A 16,573-nucleotide genomic window follows, 5' to 3' on the forward strand; every position below is an offset into this window, starting at 1 on the left:
CCGGAGGATATGCGCCTGTTGACTTTAGGGTTGCCAGATACCTTTTCCGAAAATACTGGACACCTTTCCATCCTTCCCTTCTCAGGTATGCCGCAAAGCAGAAGAAGGGGAGTATTATTCATATACTTGTCCAGTATTTATATTTATTTTATCCTGGACAGTCTGCTCAAATACTGGACTGTCCAGTTCAAAACTGGACACCTGGCAATCCTAGTTGACTTTAGAAAAAGTATAGCTCTTGACGCCAAATCACTTTAAATCAGCGGTTTTCAGATGCTAACTCTAAGGTAGCCACCGGGCACAATGCACTACCTCCGGGCTCCTCTACAATATTTAATATGTTTTATGGAAGAAACCTTCCTTCTGGGTTCTGAGCAAGCTAATAAATTTTCAGGGCGATTGGATGGTTTAGCAATGTAAAACAGAAAACAGACGCATATTTTCATTTTAATATAGAATTTTGAAATCTAGTTAGTTATCAAAACTATCCCCACATAGATAGCTTTTTTTTTCAGTTTATCTTTGTTTTTAAAGCAGCAAAAATGTAGTTCCCATTTAACTGAGAAAATGTGTGAAAGAAACAATGACCCATCCCTCCCCATAATCCGCCATAAGGTAAGGATACACAAGTCTGATTTATTTTTAGAAAATAGCAGACGCTTTTCACTTAAGGAAACGTATTCTTAAATCAAGGTCATTCGTTCAGCATGGTTCTGTTATCATCTGTTGACTGTTATGTAGATTCTATATGTAGATCTAGATTCTAGATCTAAATCTAGACATACACTCATTACTAGTCTATTACTCGAATGCATTCTCTATAGTCTACACTATCTAGTTCTAGAATCAGGATATAAATCTAGGTCTAGAGTCAAGAGTGTAGTGTAATTCTAATTCATTATCTCTATCCTAATAATATCTGCATTATCAGTATCAGAATCTTTGCTAGATTCTAGATCTAGTCTAGAGTTATTGACAGTTATGTCAGTTATAAAGTTATACGAATATCGCAAACTTCTTTATTTTAAAAGATGTTTTACACACAATGCTATTATTATCGATGCTAAAAGGCATGTAACGAGGAATTATTTATGTGGAGGAACGTTTTCACTGAGAAATTTGAATAAAGATATTAAAAAAGGTAGGCCTCAGCATTGATTAATTAATAATTATAGATTCTAATACTAATAATTATTAAAGTTTTAAGGTAAAGTTAAGTAATAAGTAAGTAAGTATTAAGTAAGAACTGACTTTGAGTTAGAATCTTAGTTGGCTAGTATTTTAGTATTGTTGTGGACCATCAGGATGGAACATATAAAGATGAAAATACTAAAGCAAGGATCAGCAAAGCAAGAGCAGCCTTTGTTACAGCTAATAAGCAAATCTCAGGTTAATCTGAGCTTCCAGTGAGTTTTTCTTGACCACCAAGGGCGTCCAAGGGGCACTCCAATGTAAAATCTGTGCTGCTGGGGCAGATACTTTGAGGATGACACCATTGATGGTCCAGACCTTTAATATGAACAGCTGCCTCAGAAAAATACTCAGAATCAGCTGGCTGGAGACTATCAGGTTCATCAGCAAAGAAAAGTACTCAGGATTGGCTGGCCCAACACCATCACTGGATTACACTTATGGGAAAGGACTGTACAACTTTCAGCTGATGCAGAATTTCGGAAGAGGGTGGGGGGTTGGTGCAAATGAACCAAGAAACACCTGGCAACGGGACCTTGAAGCTAAAAATACAAAGAATTTGTTAAACCTGGTGTTATGTTGAGAAAATGTTCAATGACAGGACTCTGGAGATCTTTAGTTGAGGGCTGATACCCCAGAAATAGTGACAGGCAGTGATGATGATACATAAGATAAATAGTCTTAGCTAGTCATGCATGGAAATGTCTAGTTACACTGTTGTCACTGTGACAGTCTATTTGCAGACTTGGAAGCTTTAGAAAGTAATACAAAAACCAGTTATTTTCTAGCCACTTCATTTTCAATAACACACACACACACACACACAGATTTTACACATAGTCTATTAGGAGAGTATGAGATTGAAAATGTGTTTGAAAATCAATTTTTCTGCTAGAACTATAGCCACTATATAAAATAATATGATACAATTTGGAAGAAAACATACATTAGCAAGAAATATTTAAAGACATTTTTGTAAATTGTACATTTCATTTATTATTTTAATTCAAATATCCTCAGTTTTAAAGTTATAATAAATTAATTGGAATAATCAATAAGTTAAAAAAAAAATAACAATACTAATTAATAAAAGGACAGAAGGTAGGCAAAATAACATGAGGCTTGAACTGATCTACACTGCATTTATACTGATACTATTTCTTTTGTCTAGTAAGGTTTTGTAAGTGCCACTATTTATCCAACTGCTTTTTAAAAGATTTTTTTTCCATAGGAAGTGATCTTCAGTTAACTAAAAATGAAAAAAAGAGCTATTCAACAACAGTCTCTGTGAAACCGAATATGACAGCTGCAATGCATAATTGGAAAAAAAAGAAACGTAAGAGTAAAACACAACAGAAGAAAGAATTGGAACAGCTGCAACAGGACCTTGTGAATCGTATGTAGTATTTATTTTTGTGAAATTTAAAAGAATAATAAGTCTTAAAGGATTTATGATATTTGGTACAATGTATCATTGTATTATTTACCATGTATAGTTAATAGATGTAGCTTCACAGCATTAATAATTTAAATATACATTTCTTAATGCATCATATGAGTATTGAAAAAATATAATGCTCTGAGTAAAATTATGGCCTCTCCAACATTGTTATAGAATATACAAACTTTCTTTGTGTGTTTAACATGCCAGGTGTAATGTTAATAGGGCTTATATTTACCCAGGATTATTGAATAGCAGCTTGTCATTAACTTATTGTGTGTAATAGAAATGTTTAGTAATATGAATACAACTACACTTAAGAAGTACCCAACTTAAATTCTAAAAGTAAAAGTATTTTTACCATTGCTTCTAAAATTTCAATATTTATATATTTTTAATTCAGTACCTATTTTCTTTTCAGTATTAACAAAACGTGCCATACAGCTAGTAAAAAATAAGTCTCTACATGGGGCTCAACGCACAGTTGTTTCTACGCATGTTTTTAGCAATTTATTGAATCTAAATACAGATGAGTCTAACCTTTTACAAACTGTATATTCAGATGTTAATGACTTTTCGAGTTCAGGATTTCAAAATCGTAGTGACTTTGTTGCTCACCAGTTGGAAACTCACATACTTAGTAAAACAAACCCTGGAATTACAGAAAATATTTCCTTAAGTGAATCAAATTCTAACTACACTAGAGAAGTAAGCAAACTCAGTAATCCATTCAATAAACCTGATTCAGTTCCTATAATGAAAGCAGCAAAATATATAGGCCAAATCAGTTCAGTTAGTAACTCTAAAAATATAGAAGGAGAAAAGCTGCATAACTCTAGCATTGGTGATTTCAAGCAATTTATTAGTTCTTTAAAATATAGTGAGATTTTTCCTGAACATTTAAATTATAAAACTCCCACAGGACAAGTCAATGATACCTTTGACTTTAGCTCAAGTTTTAGAAAATTTGTCACTGATTTAGAAGTAGTCAAAAATATTCAAGTTGTTAATACAAACCATGCCTGGAGCCTTGATACAACAGAAGCAGACACTGAAGAGTTAACTTATAATACAAGTGCATGTTTACTACCAGCTGAGCCTCACCAGTCAACTGTAAGCAGCACACAACCTTTAAAAGTTGAAGATTCAGCAGTTGTACTAGACATAAATCATCCTGTTGTAAATTCTTTTGGTGTAGAATTTGATGAACACCTCCCTATATCACCAAGTGTAACACTTCATGAAATTGAAAGTGAAGATTATTTTGTTGATTTACCAAACTCTTTAGCAAAACCAGATCAAAAGAAAACAATTGTTGAAGCTGATAAGGAGAAAACTCATCTGAAAGAAAAGAAGAGTAAAAAATCCCCAAAAAGTAAAGTAATTAATGTTGCTGGAGAATTTAATAAATTAAACCAAAAAGCGTATGCAGAAGCATGCTCTCACGCAGGATGTGTAAGTATATTTTTCTTTATTTTTTGGTCAAACTATGTATTATGTGTATATAACCACATTAATACAACCCCTTAAATAATTGCAATATTATTTTCAACAATTAATATTTTGAGAGTTAGTAAAGAAGTTTGTCAATTATTGTTGGCCCTACAGAGATGGATACGGAAGCAAATAACTATTAAAGATTATTCATGCTTTGATTGATTAAAAAGAAATGTAACATTTTGAATGTACAAACACTTCTTTCAATTAGTTACCCAAACAGATTTACATTAATCTTCTGAAATTGTTAATACCCTATCCTCAATTACGTTCAAAATTGAACTAAATAATCTCACACACAAAATAGATTTATATTTGCAAATTAGAAAATAGTTAAGCTTCTTCTAACTGTTTTAGACATTAAAAAGCTTTGAAAAATGGGTCCTTTGTCATTGAGCCATTTTTTTCTTAATTTATGACTTTGCTTGGCTTATTCCTTTGAAGTCCCTGAGGAGGAAAGGGCTGCAACTACACCTCTGCTCTGTTTTGGCCAGCTCTCTTTAGTTAGCCCTTGTAAGCTTAGCAACCCTTGCTTCTCCTTCCACTGTCCTCCTGCTTTGGTGGGCTTACTTTTTCTTTTCTGGGGACTGCGGTCCAATGGACGCTGATTCTTTGTGATGTTGACTTCTTCCCATCTTAAGGCATGCCTGATTCATCCCCATTAGCGGGCTTATATATCATAATTTATACTTAAACTGTATTTGTAATAATTTCCTAAAAAAAAAACAACTGGTACTCAAATAATTACTCATAATTTCATAATAAAGAAATTATCAAGATTTAAAGTATTGAAGACAGTAATTCTTTGAGTCTTAAATTTTAAGAATAATATATTCCTCCAACTAAATGGAGATCTAAAGCATCCTCCAACCCACTTCTGATTCTAAGGAAAACATCCAACATTTTTTTACTTTTTATTTCTAGGAACTTCTAGCTGTGCGCAATCTACAGTATTCTAATACAGCACATCAAATTGAATCAGTTGACATTTTGAATAGATTAATACATGCACTTGCAAAAAAGGTAATAGATGTGAATTAAGTTTAATTTCACATTACACAATTGTTTATATTGTAAAATATTACTAGTAACATTTGTGTACAAGTAATCTCGATTATTATTATGTTTTTTATATCCTTCTTTTATAATTAAAGAATTCTTTAATTTTGTTTGCTAATAGAAATAGTTAACTTGCCTAAGTATTACTTTAGCTCACTATAATTGTAATCCTATTGAAAATGGCCTGTTATTTTTTTATACAAATAGAAACAATTGTTGTTTTTTTTCATTTTCTGATTTTAAAAAATTGTATGTCTAAGCACCACTTTTATTTTTTTTTTCTAGAAAAACTTGTCAGCAATAAAAAACTTATTTGCATTGATCAAAAAACAAGGGTTGGTACCATCATTGCAAAATTATGCAGGTTGTCTGGAATGTATTGGTAGAATGAAAAATATGGACTATACATTATGTGAGAAATTATTGTCTGATATTAAGGATCATGTAAGTAAAATACATTACTATTTTAAATATTTAATTGCTGCTCTTAGTTTTTGTTCTGTACAAGTATTTGTTCTTATCAGTTAGTTAAATCAGGGCTTATTTATGTTGAGTGATAAAGTGCTATATAATTTTAAAACTTCTTATTTTGCATGTTTAGATTCAATAAGATAATGATACAGTGACTTTTAGCACCTTATATGGAAAACAAATATTCATTAGTTAAATAGAAATAGAAGAAATGACATTTGTATCAGAGTGCAAAAAGTTTAATATACTTAAATACTAGAAAAGGCTGATATGTTTTTTGTAATTCTTTAACTTCATATATTTAGTTTTGATTGAAATGTTCTTTAATATAATCATGTTTCTTATAGTTTATCATATTTTTCTTCAGGGCTATGACATTAAGGAACTTGTAAATACTTGTAGTTTTGAATCTGATGAGCTCACTTACATACTGAAGGTGATTTATCCAAGTGCTATTTTTTAACTCAAAAAACCTAAACTTGATATTCTAAAAAAAATCCACATTTATTAGCATTGTTTCCTTTCTTAGGCCATAAAACTTGTTGAACCTGACTTTGTTTTAAACCCACCAAAATTGGACCTGGACTACAATAATGACCTTCTCAAAGCACTTAATGCAACAAATGAAAAGGTATTTATATTTTCGAGTTGGCAGTTTTGATTGAAAAATAAATTTGTAGTTACTTCAGGTGATAGGTGATACAATTATTAATTTTTTTTTTCAAAACAGGCAGTTGAAAAAAATCAATATAGCATTGACGTGAGCAAGGATGAAATCTTTAAAAAAGCATTAGTCCAACTTAATATTGAAAAAGCAGGAGAAATCACAGTAAAGTCTATTTATACTTCTTCATCTCGTGTCAACCCCAAAGTTAACCTGGTAAGCTTTTTTATTATGTACTTTAATTTAAATTTCTATCTATGCATGACATGACAATATGACTTGTTCTAGTATTCTAGTCCAGTAAGCAGTTCAATCATTACTAGTACTACACTGTTGTATTGTGTTGAACAACCGTAAAGACCGTGTAGTGTCATGGAAAAGTCTGGAAATATTTTTAAAATTTGGTATGAAAACTGTGGGTGGCCTAAAAACTTCACTCATAATGTATAGCTTCTGTCTAACGAATTAATGAACTGGTCTAAATGGACAAAAAATATAATTCCATTGATCACAAAACTTCTTTTAAATCTTTTGTTTTTAGGAAAAAATACGTGCAAAAGTTTTAGATGATTGGAGAATGGTATTATTAGATTCGTTCAAGCAGAAACTTGAGGGTTTTGAAAAAAAAGCTCGAGGTATAAATTATTCTTTTAAAATTGTATCAGTTGTATGGTAGTTATAATTTTTACTAATTTAGAAAATCTGTTTAGAATATTGATTTCTCCTCTTTTGTATTTGATGGTAAATTTACTAAAGAATTATGTTCTTTTAGACAGTACAAGCATGAATCTTTACCCATATTTAAAGCTGCTCCCTCCAGAGGATTATGTCGATGTTCTTATCAAGGTAATTTTTTTTAACTAGGCAATACATTGATATTTACCTTTAGGTTATAGTACTTACTTTTAGGTTAAAATTAATTTCTCTAATTTGAATTTAGCAATAATTCTTTTAACATTAAGAAATGTCATATACATTGTAACTTAACTATAGATTACTATTTCTCACACTGCTTTTTTTTCTCTCCACAGTTCTTGAATAAGCTATTCTTATCATCTGAGGGATATAGTTCCACCCAGAGTTTCTTTAGGGTTCAGATAGGACATGCAATAAATCGCAAATACAATATCAATTCTAAGATATCTGCTGGCTTAGGAGAAAAGGTGAGGTTATAAATTCAGTTTTTCCATTAGAATCAAAGTGTGTTTTGTATACATAAAAATTCTTTTTAACGATGTATAGGCAACTTAATCAATACTTAAGTGATTAAAAAAACACTGTATTTAAGCAACTACAAAGTGTTTGTGATCCTCATTTGTCTCCAAATACAGTGGCCAGACTTTATAAAGACCCAAACTTGAGCCAAAATATACAAAATCTTTTGTCTGTTGCAAGCTTTTGTTTATCACATAAAATCAGTCACAACACAGCACATTTTTTTTTCTAGTACATTTAAATTTGAGTCACTGCTACTAATTTTTCTGTTATGTTTTCCCACCTTAGATGATGAAACTGTATGAACATTATTTGGAAAATCTTTTGGATAAAGATTACACACTAAAAAACCACAGGGTTTTGTGGCTACAGTGCATGCAAAAATATTATGACACTGTGAATATGGTAATTGTCTTCTTCCCTTAAGGCACTATTTTTTACTTAATGAAGTTAATAATTAGGCCAATAGTGTTTTGAATGACTATTCTTTAAATACTTAGGGTAATCAAATTTGTATAATTTCAGGATTTGTCTCAGAAAAAATGGCCTGCATATGTACACAGAGAAGTAAGAAAATTATTTTACTGCATTCATTTTGTTTGTCGTCTTAATGTTATATCTATAAAGATTTGTTATGCAATATGTTTTGAGGCTGGTCTGTTGAGTGATTATCCAAAACAGATAAAAGTTAAATAGGTATGTTTTTCTAAATATTTCATATTTATGTTGCACTTAGGTTGGGCGCATTCTTTTAGATATGGTTCTTTATGACTTGAAAATAGATGCAAATTTATTTCGACCCAGCAGTCCTAAGTAAGTATCTTTAATATTGTTTTTAACCTCTTACTGTCCTATGCTCCTTAATGCATTAGATATTTTTATATTTGTTACAGTCTGTTGCATCCAATTATGTATAGATCATTCATTTACACTGGTTACTAGGTTTTGAAGATACTGTCATAAGTTGTAAATAATGTTTTATTTACGTATTTTTATTGTTCTTTCACTAGTTATTAATTATCTTTGAGGTTTTAGAACTAGAAAGCATCTTTTTCAAAATTTTGGCCAATATAGTTAGAGCAATCAAAACTTGATAACTGTCTCCGCTAATGAATTTTGCTTCAATTATAATGTGAATAAAATGTTTAATATATTATATTATAATATGAGATTATTTTGATGACTGTTTTAGGAGATTTGTGCCTGCATTTTGCACCATATATAGACCTGATGTTACACTTCCTTCCAACTCTGAAATTAAAGTAAGGACTGACACTTTTTTTTACTGTACACATCTTTTATTAGTAATAATTTTTTCATTAAACTTAAACTTAAGTTTTTTAAAATTGAAACTTATCATCCGGAAATTATTTTGCATTTGTAATTATTAATTGATTTATTGGTCTATGTAGCTTCATCCTGCTGTTTCAAAATTGTTTAAAATGGACAATATGGAGTCATTTTCCTTTGAACCAAGCACTGTTCCAATGATAGTACCCCCAATTCCATGGATATCAAAGAATATAGGTGGCCTTTTCTTTGGGTCAAGTATGTGTATTACCATTGTTTAGGTTATATCCATTTAAATATAATATTAAAACTACTATTTGGTTATAAGAATTTCATAATTAATGTTATGGTAAAACTAACTAACAATACGTTTCAGTAAAAAGTGCTTTAAGTGGTTGTGCTTTCTGTGTTCATAGATTCTCTAATTAGGCTGAGTAGTGATATAAACAACATCGATGTTCTTAATGATGTCAAAGAAACTCAGTTTTCTGCTGTCCTTGATAGCTTGAACACCCTTAGTTCATGTGCTTGGATAATAAATAAACCGGTAAGATTATTTATTGTGTTTTTATTACTGAAATAATTTGGCGTTTTTTTTTGTTTTTTTTTGACATTTCATGGAGAATGTGGGAAAAGAGCAAACTATTTTTAAGAATCATTAGATTAATACTTTTTAGTATCTTACTACATAGGCTTTAACTTAAATGTCATTAAGTACAAAATTACTTTTTATTACAGATCCTTGACCTTCAGATAGAAATTTTTAACAATAAAGGAAATCCACAACTGAAAGTTTCTCCATCAGCTGCAGATTTACCACCCTTGCCTAATATCAAAGTGTATGCATTTTTTTCATTATGTTTTATTGTGCTTTTAAAAAAAAATTCCATGAGTCATGTTTATCAAATAGTTATTAAGATGATTTTTATTTTAAATAACAGTGACATGTCCAGTAGAGAAAAGGCTGCAGTGTACAGAGAAAGGATACAACTACAGCAGAAGAAACATGATGTTCATGGACTTTGGTGTTCAGATCTTTATCGACTGTCTATTGCTAATAAGGTTTATATTTTTTATTTTTAGTTATCTTTTATTTTTTAAAAAGTTCTATTGTTTTGAAGAGGAAGTCAATACTTTTACTTTTCACTGTGTAAATTCTGTATAATTTATCCAAATGAAACTTTTCACTATTATTGGTATTATTATATATTGCAGTTCAGAGATGAAGTATTTTGGTTTCCACACTCATTAGATTTTCGAGGGCGTACCTATCCACTTCCACCTCATTTTAACCACTTAGGTATGTAACTGCTTAGTTTTTATCAAACATTTTTTCACTTGCAGAACTTCATTTAGATTTCAGGGTAGTTTTTTGTTAACCTTTTAACTCCTAGTCATATTTCTCCCTCCCCAGATCCTAAGGAAAGGGGCACTACTCTATAAACATTAACCTAAATATAGGGTGGGTCTTGAAAAATTCACAAAAAATAAAATTTTCATCAACAACATACATACATTTTAAAAAACAATTTCTTAAATCTAACCTGTGCGTGATTTCGAATACTAAAAATACTGAAAGGAAGTTTGTTTTCCGTTCGTTTCTTTTAACTGGAGAATATATTTTGTAATAAATAGCTATAAAAAAAAGTATAATTATCACCGTAACAACACAATATAAAAATTCTGCTTTGGGCGACATCAGGCATTTAGCAGTAAAGGCTGCATAAGGAGTTTAAAGGTTAATGTAGTTCAATAGACAAAAAATAAAGTGGAGTTTTTTGCTTGCTGTAAATAAGATCTTTTTGAGTTAGCAGTCTTGGTGCTCAACATCTCCACATTGCTTAAGAACTGCAATTTCTTTTTCTTTGCTTTAATCTAAAAAAATATTTGTTGGCAAACTAAAGATTTTCTTTATATAACTATATCAAAGTAAAAAATTGATTTTGTTATACAATGTAATATTTAAATTTATACAATGTAATATTTAAATTTAATTTTTAAAGGTAGTGACAATGTACGAGGTATGTTACTGTTTGCAAAAGGAAAACCTTTAGGAGCAAAAGGATTTGACTGGCTAAAAATTCACCTGATAAATCTTACAGGACTAAAGAAAAGGTCAGTATCACTTTCCATGTATAGACTTAGGGCTCATATATATGAGTATTCAATGCTCACCAGAATATTCTAAAAAATTAATAGTTTTTAAATTCATGTAGCTAACAATTACAACTTTATGGTCATAGTATGTATTCTATATAGAATTTTGTACTATTGTACAGTTTATATTTTTCACAATATAATGTCTTTACCCAACAGATGTTCCAATGCTGAAAGGTTGGAGTTTGCTGAAAGTTTAATGCATGAAATTTTAGATTCAGCTGACAGACCTTTAACAGTATGTTTTTTTAAAATATAATTTAAAAAAACTTTTGAAATTAATGTCACCATTTTTTTATGTGTAAATTTATTAAATTTAGTTTTGCTTTTAAATTGAATAGATGTTTAGTTTTAGTTATTTGGGAATACTTACCAACATTAGTTCTCTAGTTACTTAAGCTAATTAATATTTAGTTCTGTAAAACTCTAGATAGTTGTCATAGTAGCTGTAAAATATTTTCAGCTTAATTTTTAAAAGGTGAGTTAATAATTAGTTCTTCTGTAAAAGTTGTCATCAAACAAAATGTGGCATTGATGATGATCAGCTGTCCTTATCTTTATTTTCTACTTAAAAAATACATGTACTTTTTTATAATGACATAATGCTCCTATTGTTTCAACTTTGATTTCAGGGTAATAAATGGTGGCAGGCAGCAGATGAGCCATGGCAGGCATTAGCTTGCTGTATGGAGATTGCAAAAATTGAAAGGTTTGATGGCAATAAAGAAGATTATATTTGTCATTTCCCAGTGCACCAGGTAATTTATTATTAATTAACAAAAGTTGCAATTGTTTTTATTTCTCATAATACTTAGACAAAAAAAAATTCTTTTTTTTTAAAACTTGAGATAAAGCCATTTGCTATTAAAAGTTTTGATTCTTTGCCTTATGTAGGCTACAGTTGGCTAAGTAAAAAAAAAAGCTTCACAGCTGAATATTGTTTAAGATGTTGATTTAGTTAAAACTTTATGTTTAGGATGGCTCTTGCAATGGGCTTCAGCATTATGCAGCATTGGGTAAAGATCAAGCAGGTGCTGAATCTGTAAACTTGCAACCCTTTGATGCACCTCAGGATGTTTACAGCGATGTTGTGGAACTGGTATTGAAAAATTACTTTTATACAAAGCTAGACTTACACACTGGAAAACCATAATTGTCAATAAGATAACTGGACTCTTTCTTTGATACAGGTGGAGAAAACTAGAAAAAGAGATGCAGAAGAAGGAAAAGAAATTGCTAAAGCTCTTGAGGGTTTTATCAAGCGAAAGGTAATAGAGTAATTTTAAAAGTTCAAGTTTTTGCATTGTTGTTGTGAAATAAACTGAAATCAAACTGAAAGACACATTAAATAGCATTTGGGGGGGGGGGGGGGGGGGGGGTTGTGTATATTTTATACAATTTTGAATGTTATAAAACCACTGTTACTTCCTAAAACTCTTTTTAGAAAATATGAATTTTTATAATCAGTGGTATTGGAAGGGGGAGTTGGAAACACTCTTAAAATCATGTTGGAATATTTACAAAATATTGGCTACTTTATATATAGAATTATAATATTTATGCATATTAGGGGGAAGCAGTCCCCCCCTACCTCCATCACTTAATAACAATGACTTTTTTTTTCTCCAGGTCATCAAGCAAACAATAATGACAACTGTATATGGTGTTACTTACTATGGAGCTAAGTTACAAATTCACCGTCAATTAAAAGATATCCCAAATTTTCCCAGTGAGCATGCATGGGGTGCAAGTCTCTACCTCACTGAAACAACTTTCAACTGCTTAAGAGAAATGTTTACTGCAACTAAAGACATCCAGGTAAATACTTAAATTGTATTGTTTTAACAGTACGAGGCAAGAGTAATAATTATGGAGCATCTCTTTCAGCCCAACCCCTAGTTCCAAATTGTCCAAAGCATACAAGAAGTTATTGAATTTTGGATAATAGCTTACATTGTGTTCTAAGAAACAGTAGAAGTTACAATTACCTCAGCTGAATTATATTAATTTTCCTTTTGTTTAAAATCTAAAATTAAGTCTTTTTTTTATTCCTAGGATTGGCTTACTGACTCAGCTAGACAAATTTCAGCTTTTGCACCTATTGACTGGTTGACTCCTCTAGGTTTCCCTGTTCTACAGCCTTACTTTAAAAAACAAGGCAAAGATGACAGTTTACACCACAAAGTGTAAGTACCATTGATTCACTAAGTCTCAAATTATAAGTTGTCCTAAAGAAAGAATGTGTGTTAAAAAAACTAATTTTTAAAATGAATTTGATCCTGCTGGTCAACATTTGTAATACTGTTTCCTTAAAATTAAGAGCCTATCCTATCCTCTGTGCCCATATTGTAAAACTCTAAATTAGCCAGTTCCATAGCAGACAAATCATAAGAGAGAGTAATATTTATCCTTTAGCTTTCAGAGAAAATATTAATGCAGAAAAAAAACTTAAAATTTATATCATAGAAGCTTGCAGGAAATTTTTTAAATAGAAATTTGTAACAATACTACTAGCTAATTTAATTAACTAAAATGCTTTCAATGTACTTTATATCAGCTTTTTGTATTTCATTATTTAAGTAAACCGAATACGATGAAGCAGAAAAATGCTTTTCCTCCAAACTACATTCACTCTCTGGACTCAACACACATGATGCTTACCTCCCTCTACTGCATGCAGTAAGTTACATTTTTAAAATGCAGTTTAAAAATTGCTGCAGTTTAAGTTTTAATTTATTTTAATAGTATTTGACAAAGATGTAGCTTTGTTTCAAACTTAATTTACAAATATAACTGATACAGTATATTTTATTATTGTAGTGCAGGTATAACTTTTGTTTCTGTTCATGACTGCTACTGGACCCATGCTTGTGATGTCCCAATTATGAACAAAGTAAGTATATTTGAAAATGTATCTAAATTTGTTAAACATTTACCACTTTAAAATAATGCAAAATTCAAAATAATTTTTATGCTAATCCCCTATCAAATTTATAACAATTAAAGTGTATATTTTAATAAATAGATTTTAAAATTTTAAAAGAAAAAAAAAACGACTTAATTTTGACGTTTAGCCATTACTGGGGCTGGGGTGTATTTGTTACAAACAATTAAAGATTAAAAATCTTAATAGTCTAAATACTAAGAGTGTTCTCGAAGTAATAAAAATGTTTAAAATGCTTAAAGCATTCTTAAAAAAATTCTTTCATTGTATGAACCAGATATGTAGAGAACAGTTTGTGAATATGCATAAACAACCACTTCTAGAGAACTTGTCTCAGCATCTAGTTGACCTGGTAAAGAGATCACATAATAATCCACAACTGTAAGTGCACATAAATTTATACCCTTAAACTTAAAAGTATATATATAAAAGATAATATATAAAAATAGTTGCCTTTTTCCTTGCTCATCTCATTAAACATTTTCTATTAAGGCAAGAAGATATGAAAGCAGTAGATATTCCAGCCTTGATTCAACAACTTGGTAATCTCCCAAAACGAGGTACTATACTTATTCAACTTATTGGTTTCTTTAAATATAACATTTTGACTCTTAGAAAATTACATTAAGTAATTTGGTATAGTTCACTAGAAGACTGATACTTTGCATGACATTCTAAAAGCAATCGAAGGAGTTTTGGAATTCAATTAAAGCTTGTAATTTTGTTTAAAATATCGGTCTGAAATAACCCAATCAACAATTTTGTGTCCCTGACTGTAGGGTCTTGTTTTAAAATTGTATGAAAACAACAAAAATCACAATTTAAAATTTTCAATAATTCTTTCTATTTTCAGGGACTTTTGACCTAAATAATGTGTTGGATTCAACTTACTTTTTTAGCTGATTTGTTAAGAAATTGTTAAAATTTATTTCTTAAAAATGTATTTTACTGGCCAATTATTTTTTCCATGAATAAATTGTGTATCTATATTTTACAACTAACAAATTGTGTTATCACTGTTTCATCCATGTTATGGAAAAGTAAATATCCTCCTACCAGTGATTTGATGTTTGACTAAGGTGATCTGTTATGTTAATTAAATTAATATGAGTGCACTGCCTCATGATTTAGCTATTTAGCACTGTTTGGTAGTAGCTTTTTTCACTACTCACTGAAAAATTTTGAATGGTCAATCAGAAATCTAATGTGGGATGTGAGTATTGATGTATGACAATTGTATTTTGCAGTAGTAAAAAAATGAAATTGCTGCTATGTAGAGATATTAATTGTGGCCTCACTATTAAATGAGAGCATCTAACATTCTAATTTTATTTTCAGTTGGTATTCAATAATTTTTTCCTCTGATAGGAAAGCATTAAAATTTTATAGATTTTATTTGAGAAGTAACCACTGTAACATGCTTGTTTTTAAGGTTACTTAAATAAAAATCATTTTTTTTAATTAAAAAACTGTATATAGGATGATTCTTTTGTTTAATCCACCAAGTGATTGACAAAGCTTACTTGTAAATTTTCGTAAAATACTAAAGTGGAAAAAAAATAGGTAAATAAAACAACCTATGAATTAGTATGAATTTATATTATACAAGGTTATTAAACCACCTCATTGATCTATACTTCATTTAGAATTAGTGCAAAAATGTTTCATATATACTTCAGCCATATCATTGGAAAAATGCTTAGATGTTACAACCCAAGCCTTTTTGTATTGTTTTTCGACATTGATGATGTCTAAACAATATTCTTCTATTCAGTGTTATTTTTTACTTTATTGAAATGAGCTATGGGGAAAACAGTACCACATTGATTAGTTTGATATGTTAATTTAAAAAAAATGTACATTTGGTTCATATTAAAAAATATAATGGTACACTCTGTATATATTATGTAACAGTAACAGTTACGTTTATTACCTGAAGTATTTATTGAGATTAAACATTTTTGCTAATGTTATTCTAAGTTGTTATAGATAAAAATATTATTACTGAAAAATTGTATCTTTCAATTTTGTCCAATCTGTGATAAAATGGATTGTTAGGTTTCACTTGATTTTCTTATATTTTGCCATGTAAAAATAAAATAAAATTTAAAAATAATAAATATGTTTACTTTTTACATTATGCTGCAAAAAAAGCCTGTTCTTTTACAATAGGTTAAAATTTAAACTTTTTTATGTTTAATTCCCCTGCGGCCTATTATAGATTACAGATTACATATGTTGTCAAATATTGAATCTTCAACTCTTGTTGAAAAAATTAAAACATATTAAAAATTATTAATTAAAATTAGTAGGCCTATATTAGGCCTAATTAAAACGGATTCAGATAAGTAACAGACTTTGCGAGCTTAGGTTTAGATTGTGTTATCATAAATAAACCGGGGGGGGGGGGGATTATTGTGAATATATTGCTTTGAGATGGTGGCAAAAATGCAAGAGAAGTCAAATGTTTTTGTTTTTCGTTTTATATTTTTATGTGGGGGGGGGGGGGGGGGAAAGGATGGCTTCCCCTTGAAATAAAACACCGACTGCGACCTGAGGGACAATTATTTAATCTTGGCCTAGTTAACCTGGTCACTAGCCGTGTTTTCGGTCATCTCTTAGGGTCAACTCCACCGAATACGAA

At 30.1% G+C, this 16,573-nt stretch overlaps 1 protein-coding gene across 1 annotated transcript; it reads left to right on the forward strand.

Moving 5' to 3' along the window:
* Positions 1–691: 691 nt before the first annotated feature.
* On the forward strand, positions 692–16,010 carry LOC131931504 (DNA-directed RNA polymerase, mitochondrial). Its single transcript, XM_059288325.1, has 32 exons — positions 692–1,141; positions 2,423–2,587; positions 3,054–4,087; positions 5,054–5,152; positions 5,474–5,632; positions 6,027–6,095; positions 6,189–6,290; positions 6,390–6,539; positions 6,865–6,958; positions 7,096–7,169; positions 7,355–7,486; positions 7,827–7,943; positions 8,064–8,105; positions 8,275–8,351; positions 8,731–8,800; positions 8,951–9,086; positions 9,245–9,375; positions 9,567–9,667; positions 9,770–9,890; positions 10,044–10,128; positions 10,832–10,943; positions 11,145–11,223; positions 11,618–11,743; positions 11,962–12,084; positions 12,176–12,253; positions 12,615–12,803; positions 13,041–13,171; positions 13,566–13,664; positions 13,806–13,878; positions 14,207–14,310; positions 14,422–14,489; positions 14,783–16,010. The coding sequence occupies exons 1-32, from the start codon at positions 982–984 to the stop codon at positions 14,830–14,832; spliced, it is 4,350 nt and encodes a 1,449-aa protein (XP_059144308.1). The 5' UTR covers positions 692–981; the 3' UTR covers positions 14,833–16,010.
* The last annotated feature ends 563 nt before the right edge of the window (positions 16,011–16,573 follow it).

Source organism: Physella acuta, unplaced genomic scaffold (genome assembly GCF_028476545.2).
Source record: "Physella acuta isolate Inbredline_101_S28 unplaced genomic scaffold, ASM2847654v3 ptg001982l, whole genome shotgun sequence".
Taxonomy (NCBI): domain Eukaryota; kingdom Metazoa; phylum Mollusca; class Gastropoda; family Physidae; genus Physella; species Physella acuta.

Bases quoted from the DNA above. Each gene is read 5' to 3' on its own strand.
- LOC131931504 (XM_059288325.1), top strand. From the start codon at position 982: ATGTCAGTTATAAAGTTATACGAATATCGCAAACTTCTTTATTTTAAA. The intron at 6,540-6,864 runs GTAAGCTTTTTT...TTTTGTTTTTAG, and splicing joins TCAACCCCAAAGTTAACCTG to GAAAAAATACGTGCAAAAGT. The intron at 9,376-9,566 runs GTAAGATTATTT...TTTTTATTACAG, and splicing joins CTTGGATAATAAATAAACCG to ATCCTTGACCTTCAGATAGA.